The following is a 12,176-nucleotide window of genomic DNA, read 5'->3' as shown; positions in this document are numbered from 1 at the left end:
TGAGTTGGCTGAAAACAACAAGAGGCAGAAAATGGTAAGCTTTGTAGGCATGCTTGTTAAAAATTAACCAAATTAAATTAGTCTTAGTTTTTTCAGAATGATACCTTGCAACTGTCTGAGGTGGTAAACCTCATGTATTAATGCATTATTGTAATGTAACCAGTATGTCCCAAATAATAGTATTTATGATGGAGAAGATTGCTTCTTCAAAATTATTTCTTTCAAGAAATGTCTAACGTTTTGGGAGGAAACTAAATTTGTCTGGAAAAAAAATGTTACTGTTTCTCTTAAAATAGTCTTAACAGCATTCAGTTCAGAAGTGTACCTTTTATTTTTTGTTGGAGGATATTTACAGCCCTTAAAAAGAGACTGACCTATTCTCCCCCCTCCCCATTTACTGATGAATTGGGGATGGACTGATATCGTGGAGTGACTTTGTAAATGGCTGCATAAAATTATGATGGCATTTATTTTTTTTTTCAATTAAATGTCCTGGAAAGGTGAGACTTTGACTCTCAAGAAATAATACTGATGAAGCTTGAAGTTCACCAGATTTTACACAGATGTATTAATATTCAAAATAAAATTGTTCAGCTTTCATTTTTGTTAAATATTTGAGTCTTATTTCATATTTACAGTTAATGAGGGTATAGATAAGTTATGCTGAAGAGAACAGTTTATACCATTATGCTTTCTTCATTCTTATCTTTCAGAAGCACTGTTCAGCTCTGATAAGACCCTCCCTTTCTCTAAGGAGACAGAGTTAACAAGTAGCTGAAACTGAAAGTTTAGCTGTGCTTGATTTGAGGGCAGCACTTACACCACCCTGTTAGCGAACACGCATTATGTGCATGTGTGTTGGCCGCTTGTGGCTGTGTTAAACTGGGAGGAATGCCTCACCGGTGTAAGCAGTTTTCATGTTTATAGCTGTGTATAGCAGATTTGATATAACCAGTGGCTGAAAGGGCTGATGTGTCACCATCTGCATGGCTAACTGTCCACTGCTCACTGTGTATGCCAGTGTAGCTTGTAAGAGTTATATACTCTGACATACTTTCAGAAAAACAAAGTTTAGAAACATGAGTTTCTCCAAAAGGAGAATCCTACCTCTTGATAAGTTGACTCATTAGTAAGCAAATGCTCAATTTGACTCACTGCATTAAATATTAAAGCTGTTGTGTGTTCTGCTAAGTAGTTAACTGACCTGTACAAGTTGTGGAGTCAAGCTGAAAGGCATTCGCAGTACAAGAGTCATAAAACTCATTCCATGTTTTCTCATCAACGTTGCTATTATGAATAGAGCAGATAGTATTAGATCTGTAAGGGTATTAAGTATTAGATTTCTGAGGGCCATGAGATGATCAGAGGGCTGGAGCACCTTTCCTATGAAGACAGGCTGAGAGAGCTGGGGTTTTTCAGCCTGGAGAAGAGAAGGGTCTGGGGAGACCTTCAGGTACCTAAAGAGGTCCTACAAGAAAGCTGGAGAGGGACTTACTACAAGGGTCTTCAGTGATAGGACAGGGGGTCATGGTTTTAAACTGAAAGAGCATAGGTTTAGATTAGAAATTAGGAAGAAATTCTTTGTGAGGGTGGTGAGACAATGGAAGAGGTTGCCCTAAGAAGTTGTGGCTGCCCCATACCTGGGAGTGTTCCAGGCCAGGTTGTATGGGGCTGTGAACAACCTGATCTAGTGGAAGGTGACCCTGGCCATGGCTGGGTCATGATCATTAAAGATGATCTTTAAGGTCCCTTCCAACCCAAATCATTCTGATTCTGTGATATATACCATGTAATGCCAAACTTTATTAGCCCTTGGAATTGTCCTGTGGTAGATTGTTCCAAGTTCCTAAGCAGAATCATTTTTGCCCTGAAGCACGCTAATCTGGCTATACATGTTATTTGTCTCTGTCTATTCCAACCAGTGCTTAGACTTAGAATAAAAGTTGTAACTGTTCTTTGTTCCTCCTGCATTCTTTTTGAAGCAGAAAGGAGCCAGAGAGAACAGAGGGTCCTTCAAGAACACTTCCCGATCCTGAAAAGGTAGCTTTGTGTGTCAAGGAAATGCATGCCAGTACAGCATAGTGAATAGAGCGCAGTAAATAAAGCACATAGCACAGTCATACAGGCCTGCACTTTAATCCTGGGCAGAATACTTAGATTGCTATAGTTCTGAGCGATTTGGAAATTTCTGTGTGAGGGCATGGACTGTGTTGGAATTTGGAAAGCCTTGTCCTATGCTTTAAGGACTTAAATGCAAGACTTTGTCCAGATCGGTTCAGGACTTTGCTCAGTCAAACTTTGAAAGCCTCCAAGGATGAAGATTCTACAGCATCCCTGGGAAGCTTTTTCCGGTCCTTAACTATTGTTAACATCAACCCTCTGAGCCCAGTGGTCCCACCGGTTTTTCAGCCTTGTTCTTCATGCATTTGATACGTAACTGGTTTGATTGCAAGGCTGCTATAGGATAGAATCAAAAGCCCTGATGAAACACAAATAAATGGCATCCATTGCTACCTGCCCAAAAATGAGAGAAGTGTTACTACAAAGAAATACTCTGTACTGAAAACACAGTCCAATATGACGCATACAAAACCTGTATGTCTTTCAGGAATGAAAGACCTTGCTTTCCAGATCTCTTAATACCCTATGAAAAACTAATGAAGTTCTGTGTTTAAGAATGAAAGCTCAAAGTGGAATAAGGTAGAAAGTAGCTCCTGAAATGATCAGGAGACCAGACAGCTGATGTACGGATAGGGGGCAAGGGAAGAAAATAATAGGTGTATTTAGCTTGGTGAAATAGACTAGAGGATTAATATCATATAAGGAAGCAAAATGAAGAAATCTTGATAGAAGAGGAAACACAGCATAAGCAGACTATGAATTAAACCAGGTTATAAAACAGAATAAACTTCTCACTAATACTGCTGTTTCAAAACAGCTCCCTTAAGACTGGCAGGGACAAAATGCTAGCTGTTTTCAAGATATGTCTCAATCAGTTCCTGAATTAAGTTGCAGAAGGTAGCTATTAGTAGGCTTAGACATACATAACTTCAGGATTCTGTTGCTCATTTAATCCTCAAGTACATAATCTTGTCCACTGCAAGGCAAAAGTAAAACATGTTGACTTAAACCATCAGCATTTTATAGGTGGTCAGGTACAGTAGCTGTTGCGGTATCATAATGTATTAAGTGTATTAAAGCCTGGTTTGGTGACGAGTGGGTAACTTTGAGATAATTTGTCTTGAGGTTTACTCACGGAATTTGGTATGCATTGTATACTTACCATAAGCAGTGGGTTTGAAAGGGGGGATTCCTTGCCTTTAATTTTTCCATTAATAGTTCGACAGTCTATGACATGCTATTTATGGGTTTGTCACTGCATGCTAATGGTCTGCCACAATGCAGGCTTTTGTTCACAAAACAAATGTAAAGATGTAATGTGATGGTGTGCAGCAGGCTCAGTATACCAAAGAGGAGTTATTGTGTACATACTTGGATAAGTATTCATGTTTGTCTCGGGTAAGAAATTTATCTAAATACCTTGTGCACACTTTCATGAGGGTTGCAAGCACCCCTATGGCATATGAAAAGGTGTGTCAGATCTTGATCACTGAGCAAAGGGGTTGATAAGCAGTTCCCAGGTGCAGAATGGTGGTAGAATATGCATTTTTGACAAGTTGAAAGCAAGAGGGCATTGGCTATAGAATTGTCTGCATTGCAGTATGTGAAATAGCAACTATATAATGGTGTGGGGGATTGATTCCCCATGCCAGAATCTCCTTATGTAACCACTCATTTATGGCCCATTGTAAGTTAACTACTGCCTCTCGTGTAAGGGGCTGAACTTAAAGAAGCAACAAGGGTCAAGGGTCCAGTCCTCACATTGTTGCGTTTTCAGGGTTACATTCATAAGGTGTTGGTATAAACAATGTAATTTGCAATGAACTGTCATAGCAAATAAAAAGGACAAAACTGCACTACCACGTATATGCTTGAGTGGGATACTGCTAAAGCTTTATGTATAGCTGCTTGATTCTGAAAATGCACAAACCAATGCAACTTCCAACAACGTTCTTGATATTTTTTAAGAGAATAGTAGAAAATGGTGGAAACAAATTGCGTGCTAGTAATTACTGATTATTCAGTAATAAAACTGGATGTCACAAGTATTCCTTTTTCCTTGCTTTGCAGCTGCATAGGGTAAAGTGAACCATCGCTGCTCAAGAGCCAGTAATGCATGACTGTGGGCTCTGTACTCAGGACAGTGGCGAGTATCTGGCAAAACTCCTTGTAGTAGGGGCAGGTAGATGGGGAGCTGCTGGACTTGTGGTTATCTTCCTTTGCGCTGTGGTAGGCTCTAGAAGTTTTTAATACACTCTTACTACATGGGACATCCATTTAATCTCTCCACCAGCTGTTTTAAGATGCTTTTATATGAATGATGATTTTGAGTCATTCTCAAAATCACATTATTGCTGTAGTTACATCAAAATGACTGTTGTAGTCCTTTAGCCAGCTTGTTGCACCAGAGCAGCATGTTCCAGACCTTTCTGGCTAAAGGCTTTCTGGCTGTATATGTCCTGCCAAAGTGGAGGTGCCATTTGGAGTGAATGCGTTGACAGATGAGCAGCTCCTGAAGCTTTGGAGGTGAATAGAATGTCCAGGATAAAGATACTGTGAGGTAATACTGGGGAGTTACTAAACTTTAGTCCTGCTACATTGTCTTTAACAGTTATCTTCACTGCCAGATAGAAGAGTCAAAATCTACTGAGAAGCCTGAGGTTTGCTTCTAGTCTTTATTCAGGAAAGCAACCCAGGTTCATAGAACTCATTAATCTGGGTATAAAGAGTGTTTGAGAGGACTTTCGTCTGAAGAGTTTGGATTAAGGCATGCAATTCAGATTGACTTCTAATTTAGCATCCCGATACTGGTAACTTTATGCGCTTCTATATCAGCTCTATATTCATCCTAGAGCAGTGAGATATATCTGTCTGCTAGTGCCATTAGTGTTTAATATGTAATTTTGCTGTGTCTACTCATTTGTCTAAGATCACCCACATGTGCATTGTCCTTGCAGGAGCAAACATCTTGTAGTACTTCTTGTTTGTTTGTTATCATCGCACATTTTCCCTTCATTACTCTTCCACTTTTTTCTTTCTTATCTTTTTACTTTTCTTCAACTGTCAGTGGAATTATTGTCTTCCTGTCTCCATATTCAGGTAGTGTCAGTGGCTGAGTATCACCGCAGGATCGATGCTCTAAATAGCGAAGAACTGCGCACACTCTGCAGACGTCTCCAGGTGCCCTCTTCAGTAGTTTAAATCCCATCTCCAGATACTAAAACATCTTTCTTTGTAGTGTCTTTGATCAGGGCAAGTCCCGCACCCGGGTTTGTCTTGTCTACAGCACTACAAGGATCCAGCAGAAAATTCCTTTGGTTTGGACATATATTTAACTGTGCAATGCTATGATGGAATCGGTAATTTTTTGATGGAATTATTACTTCCACATTTTTCAAACAGGAATTTTCTGTCAGAATTTGAAAATTTGTTCTTAGTACTGCTTGACTTGGAGTGATGTGTTTTAACTTCCACTTCAGACTGGTGTGTTGTGTTAGGTAGAAGTTTTCCTAAAAAGAATGCAAAACAGGTGAAGGATCCAAAACCTTGTTGCATAGGTGTTTAATTTTATATAGGAATCTTTCATCAAGAATCTCACAGTACTTAGCAAGTATGAAGATTCACAACTTCTGTGGAATAGGTAAGTATTTTTCCTGTTACACAAGCAGGTAACTGAGGCAGTTCAGCACAGCTGAGGGGCACAGACATCGAGCTGGTAATGGAACTGTCAGTTTCAAAAATGGTACTTTGGAAACAGTATTTTGGTTTGGATTTCTGAAGGTTTACTGATACAGACTTAAACCGCTATTTGCATTCTCTTTAGGTGTTTCTTAGTTCTTTGACATTTATAAAACTGTTAGTTACTATCTGTGTCATACATAACTTACTGGTGGAAAGCTTCTAAGGAGTTGTAAGCTATGTATTGAGTATTTTGTTTTCCTGTAGTAACTGTCTGCTGGAACTGTAAAAAAGTTTCAATTCTGGTTTTTTTTACTTTGATCTTGAATTTTTTCACCTATTATGTAATAATACATAAGAAACATTTTCTTAGCTCTCTTATTTCTGTTTGTTTAATATTCAGTAATTTAAGTACTTTGCAACCATACCACTTACTAACATTTTATAGATCAATAATGAGCATGAACCCAAAAGCTGCACTTGTAGTTCTATAGTAAAATTGGAAAATTTGGGAAAAAAAAAACTTTCGTTCCCACTTGAGAGCAAAACAGTTCTGTTTCTGGCAAGTGGTGATGGACAATCCTTGTATTAATATCCTGGAATTGTAAGAGCTTTTTCCAAATGTCTTTCCCCTGGAATGCCCAAACTCAAGGTTTAGGCCAACTTGAAAAATCTGATGTGATGGACTAGAGTCTATAAAATCTGTGCTCTGAGGCCTTTTGAGAGTTTGTGATGTAGGCTGCATGGCAGTTACTGACCTCAGAAGCCCCTGGAATCTCACTACAGGTCGGTTAGCTCTGTCAAAAGTTAAGCGGGAAATTGATTTGCAAGTTTCAAATCTACAGTGCATTCTGTCAAGCAGATACCTTTGAACGGATATGTGTCTTTGTCTGCTTCTACAAAGCAGTGTTGTTCCTAGAAGACAGTTGTTTTACTGTAACAATAATTAAAAAAGGCAAAAAATCCAGCCTACAAAAAGCCCAAACCCAAACAAACAAAAAACCCACAGTCACCCCTCACCAATTCTTAAAGTGCACTGCACAAAACATGAATAATTTGGATTAAGGAATAACAAAGGGGATAAGCTTTCCGCTGCACAGCTGAACAATGCTGAACTTCTATGGAGTTGAAGTAGTACTATGTGATGGAAGAAAAGCATTGAATGTGGAGAAGAGTTGGACTATGAAATAACATGTTTTTTAGATAGTACTCTGTAATGCAGTCTGTAGGTCATCTTTTTGTATGTGAAGCTGTATGGATAAATGCATATACTTTTTTGTTGTGATATGAAAATTATTGCACAGTTTACATTGGAAATGCTTGTTACCTTCCACTAAAAAGTAGAAGGCTTGAATCTTTTGCTTGCTTGATACTCACTTTCTTTAAGCCCACCTTTTGTTGAGTTAAGAATTAATATTGTAATTAAGTTATTGTATAAATATGCTTTGATACTTCATAAGTATTTTTAAGTAACAGGAGTTGATGATAGTAAATTTTTTCATAGTTCTTCAGGGAAAGGAGAGGGGTGGGGTGATTTTTCTTTCTTTCTTTTTTTCTTCTCCACAGGTGATTTATTTGTTTAAATATTCCTATCTGTATTTCAGAGAGATTTTTTATTTGACTTTTGTTTTGTAACTGAGAAAGTTTTTTTCACAAAAGCTTGGCAAAGTTTATCATGTTGGTACTGTGAAGTATTGTAGTTGTGTCCTGTATGTTCAGAGTATGAGGTATGTGGCAAACAGTGGTTATTATTCTGGAGTTGATAGGTGGTTTCGCAGTTATTTTGTTGAAATTCTCAGGATTCAGACTGCAGATAATTTGGGCAGTGTGACCTTCAGTGAAACTTCATCAATGAAAGGCTGATGAATTTTTCAAACGTGTTCATTCTTATTAAGATCCCTTTTTTTTTTCTTCAGCAAATCTCTCAACATTTTAATAAGTCTTGCTGTAGTGGCTTAAGCTACTAACTTCCTTCACTTTGTCCTACTCCTCTGTCAGATTTCATTATCCCCACAGCAAGTTTTAAATATCCCTGCAGCAAGATTTATGGAAGGAAACCTGTTTGGCTCTCACTAATCTAGTTCTCAGCACATGGCATTTTAGCTTGAAAGTGCCAGTGAATGTGGACAGGAGTAAGAAGCTGTCGTGAACTTTACTTGATGAGTTTTGTGGCCTTTTGCCACCTCCACCGAATGTTGATCTACAAAACTCAATAGGGTAGGTCTAAGGGGCAAGTAGCTTAGACTACCACACGATCTTTATACATAGTGTATCTTTGCCAAGCCTCGAAGCTCACTACGCAGCATAAGTATTACTGCTGCTTTCCCCTTCCTACCCTCTCCATTTTTTCTTCTTTGAGTCTCATAAGTACTCCAGCAAATCAGCTTATGGAGCATCAATATTCCTAAGGCTCCATTCAGATGGTTTACTCAAAATACTTGACAGCAGTCTTTCCACATGTCTACCACGTATCTGAAAACTTTCACAAGTACTTTAAAAGAATATTGCATCAGAAACTACTGACAAATGTCCATGTTGAAGTTTCAGATCCTTTTCTGTCTAGATTTTTTTTAATTAGATATAATATGAACATTATGTTAATATTAAAAAGCAAGAACTTTCTAAGCTGACCTCTGAAAAGCATTGGTAGTCCTTCTGCAGCTATATAAGGACTCTTAGTTTCGCTGTTTTAGCATAAAACCATCGATTTCTTCTGAGTAGGTATCAGTGTAATCTATAGTTAGTATATAGTTGAGTACTGGCTTGCTATTGGAAACTGAAAATCTTGGTCAGATCAAATCTAATGCATTTTTTTAACTTTTTAAGGAGTTGCGTAACTAGATCAGTAACTGCATGATTTCAGACCTGCAAAATTTATCTCAAATAGGATTGGTAATACTTACTTTCTTATCGTTCTTTTTGTAGATAACAACAAGAGAAGATATCAATTCAAAACAGGCAACAAATATCAAAACAGAACTGGAGCCTGAAGCATTCCGGCCAAATCTTAGTGATCCCAGTGAATTATTACAGCCAGAACAAATTGAAAAGGTATTAACTTATGTTAATTTACAATCCTAAAAAATGGCATGTATCACAAATGCTATGACCCTAGTGTAAAACACCCTAGTAGGGAGACCTTGTGTGATATTAAATAGAACAGAATAGAATCATTTAGATTGGAAAAGACTCCATCAAGTCCAAACGTTAACCCAGCACTGCCAAGTCCACCACTAAACCATGTCCCTAAGAACCATGTCTGCGCATCTTCTAAATATCTGCACAGACGGTGACTCAACCCCTTTCCAGCCGCTCTTCCCCCAGCCTGCAGCGCTGTGTGGGGTTGGTGTGACCCAAGCGCAGTGCCCAGCACTTCTCCTTGTTGAACCTCATACAACTGGCCTCAGCCCATTGATCCAGCATGTCCAGATCCCTCAGCAGAGCTTTCCTGCCTTCAAGCAGATCAATACTCCCCGCTCAGCTTGGCATAGTCTGCAAACTTTCTGAGGGTGCACCTGATCCACTTATCCAGAATGTCAATAGATAATAAACAGGACAGGCCCCAGCATGGAGCCCTGGTGAATGGCACTTGTGACCAGCTACCAACTGTCTGTAACTCCATTCACCACCACTCTGGGCTCAGCCGTCCAGCCAGTTTTTCACCCAGTAAAGAGTGCATCCACCCAAACCGTGAGCAGCCAGTTGCTGCAGGACAATGATGTGGGAGAGGGTGTCAAAGGCTTTACTAAAGTCTAGGCAGATAACAGCCACAGCCTTTCCCTCATACACTAAGCCGGTCACCTTGTCACAGAAGGAGATCAGGTTAGGCACCCAGGACCTGCCTTTCACAAACCCATGCTGGCTGGGCCTGATCACCTGCTTGTCCTGTACCCGTCATGTGATGGCTCTCAAGATGATCTGCTCCATAACCTTCCCCAGCACTGAGAGAACTGTCAGCACTGACTGACAGGCCTGTAGTTCCCCAGATCCTCCTCCCCCCCTTCTTGTAGATGGGCACCAGAATTGCTAAACTCCAGTCAACTGGGACCTCCCCAGTTAGGCAGGAGTGCTGATAAATGATGGAGAGTGTCTCAGTGCACACTTCTGCCAGCTCCTCCAGTACCCTTGCATGGATCCTGTCCAGCCATTTAGACTTGTATATGTCTAAGTGCATAAACACGACATAAGTCATAGCTAAAATTTTGCTTTTTTTCTTATTACAACTTTCAATATGTCATGATAACACTAGTCTTTCTGTACCCTTATTTCATTCTTCCTTGAAAAATGCTTGGCTTTCACTGTGGTTCTTACTTTCTAGTCCAAAGTTAGTTCATTAAATTTTTAAAGACTTGATTTAAGGTTGACTGCATTCAAGCACACAGGAACAGGGGAGCAAGCATCCTTTACCCTTCAGCTTGTTTCCTGTTTTCTTGAGTGATCTAGTTCCCCAACACTGAGGCATAGTATTGTCATGGAAAAATAACTACATGTCTTTACTTTCTTTAGATGAACATTTTAGAGACCTTACCAAATATGTTCTTCCATTGGTAAATCATTCTTCTGCAGGTCACTGGTAGAAGTAGGAAAAGAAACCTTGAGAGATCAGGGGTGGAAAATATACATGTGAAACTAAATTTGGAGTTGGTCTGCAGTTCTAAACTAGCTTTTCAGGCCACTTGTAGTAGTTCAGAAGAACAAAATCTGCTTTCATTTATATGTAATATATTCTTTAAAATAGTAAATATATATATTAAATGAGAGGGTTGTCATCATGTTAACAGCTCACAAAGTCTCTTCCACCACGGACCATTGGATATCCATGGACTCTTGTCTACAGTACTGGAAAGCATGGCATGAGCTTGAAGACTTTGTATCGAACGATGCTGGGATTAGACACACCTGTACTGCTGGTTATCAAGGACAGTGATGGACAGGTAGGAAAATGTTTGTGTGGAGGTAGGGTACCCATTAAGAAAATTGTTTGAGGAGTATAAGGGAATAGTTGACACGAGCCCATCGTGGGAGATAGTTGTGTGTGTCAGGCTGGTTTTCTCCTTGGTTGTTATGTAGAGGCTTTTAAAAATGTGCTTCACTGTCAAGCAATCCTCTGACATGCTACATTTCTAGGAAATAATTTAATAATACAAGTGCACTGTCACAATGCATGAGTCTCATAATACCCAATGACTGAATTTACTTTTAATATTTTTAATGCATTTCTATAAAGCAAGAGAAGTATAGTCTCTAAAACTTTTTGATGCTGAAAGATCTTGCTGAGTTGAAATGGGATTGCCAGCTGTGGCTAGTGCTTCTTGGTATGTTCTGTGGCTGTAGCAAACATCTTTCCCATTCAAGGGCTGTGGGATCTTTGCTACATTATTAATTTTTTTGTCCTTGAGTCTATGTAGTTGCACTCTATTCTCCTTTGTCTGGGGTATAAATTTCAGAAAGTGGATCACATCTCACCACTTGAATAGCAAACATCCTCTCTGAGTATTCCAGTAACAGGTGAATGTTCTAGGCAGCATGAGACTTCGATTCTTTCTGAAACTTCTGTGCTCTCCCATGGAAGCAAGTTACTGCTGTCATGAAGTATTGACAGACCGCTGCAAAATCTGTAGCATATGCTTCACTTATCTGTCCCGCTTTGGTAACTACTGTTTATTTTCAGAAGCATGGGCATGCCACCTCATATCATTCAGGGGGTCTGAAAACTGTAAATGAAGGATGTGTTTTTTAATTCAGGTTACAACTTGGTTTGGTGGGATTTTTTCCTTCTGTTTCCTGCCTCAGGGATCCCTTAAAAAGAAAAATCCCTGCTAGTAGAGCACTTTTCCCCAGAAGTTCTTTAAAAGGGAACCTTTTTCTTCATTTAATTTTTAATCTTGGAGATAAAAACTAGTAACTAGGCTTGAGATGTCTTGATAAACATCAGCTTTATTTTAAAGGTCTTTAAAGCCTTTGGTAACTTTCCTTCTCCAATTCCCATACTAGCTTCTGAAGATTAATTTGTGAGATACTTACTTCCCAGTACCTGATTATTTGGCCCAGAAAGAGAATGTCCCTTTTCTGATAGGGCTGTCTTGCCACCAGCATGTAGTGTTGTTCTGTTGCTGAAGTATAGAGATTACCTTCCGTATGAATATCTCAACTTGCATGTTCAAAAAATGTCACATTCACCCAATCAAAACAGGGGACTCGTAGACATGTCATAGTGGTTTGGGGAGGGTTTTTTTATGTGAAACAACCCATGGCAAATCTCAACTTACGTGTTCCCAGGCACATGCCTGTATGGAAGTGTTCCTTGGACTTTTGTGTCAAGTAGCCACTGAACTTACCTTTCATAGTTTATGCCAAATCCTACCTAGGTTTCACAC

General features: G+C 39.2%; 1 protein-coding gene across 9 annotated transcripts in view; it reads left to right on the top strand.

The window, feature by feature from the left end:
• OXR1 (oxidation resistance 1) overlaps positions 1-12,176 on the top strand; it is a 290,302-nt gene that overhangs the window by 272,278 nt on the left and 5,848 nt on the right. For 6 of the 9 annotated variants that reach the window (XM_056331091.1, XM_056331087.1, XM_056331090.1 and 3 more), the window contains 3 exons: positions 5,221-5,301; positions 8,725-8,850; positions 10,581-10,733. In XM_056331091.1, the coding sequence (XP_056187066.1) occupies positions 5,221-5,301; positions 8,725-8,850; positions 10,581-10,733 (360 nt within the window). The remainder of the gene's footprint in view (positions 1-5,220; positions 5,302-8,724; positions 8,851-10,580; positions 10,734-12,176) is intronic. The other 3 variants (XM_056331088.1, XM_056331094.1, XM_056331093.1) reach the window with 1 other exon arrangement.

Source organism: Falco biarmicus, chromosome 3 (assembly GCF_023638135.1).
Source record: "Falco biarmicus isolate bFalBia1 chromosome 3, bFalBia1.pri, whole genome shotgun sequence".
NCBI lineage: Eukaryota > Metazoa > Chordata > Aves > Falconiformes > Falconidae > Falco > Falco biarmicus.
Note: the sequence above shows the minus strand (reverse complement) of the source record. Positions and strands in the feature narration are given on the sequence as shown.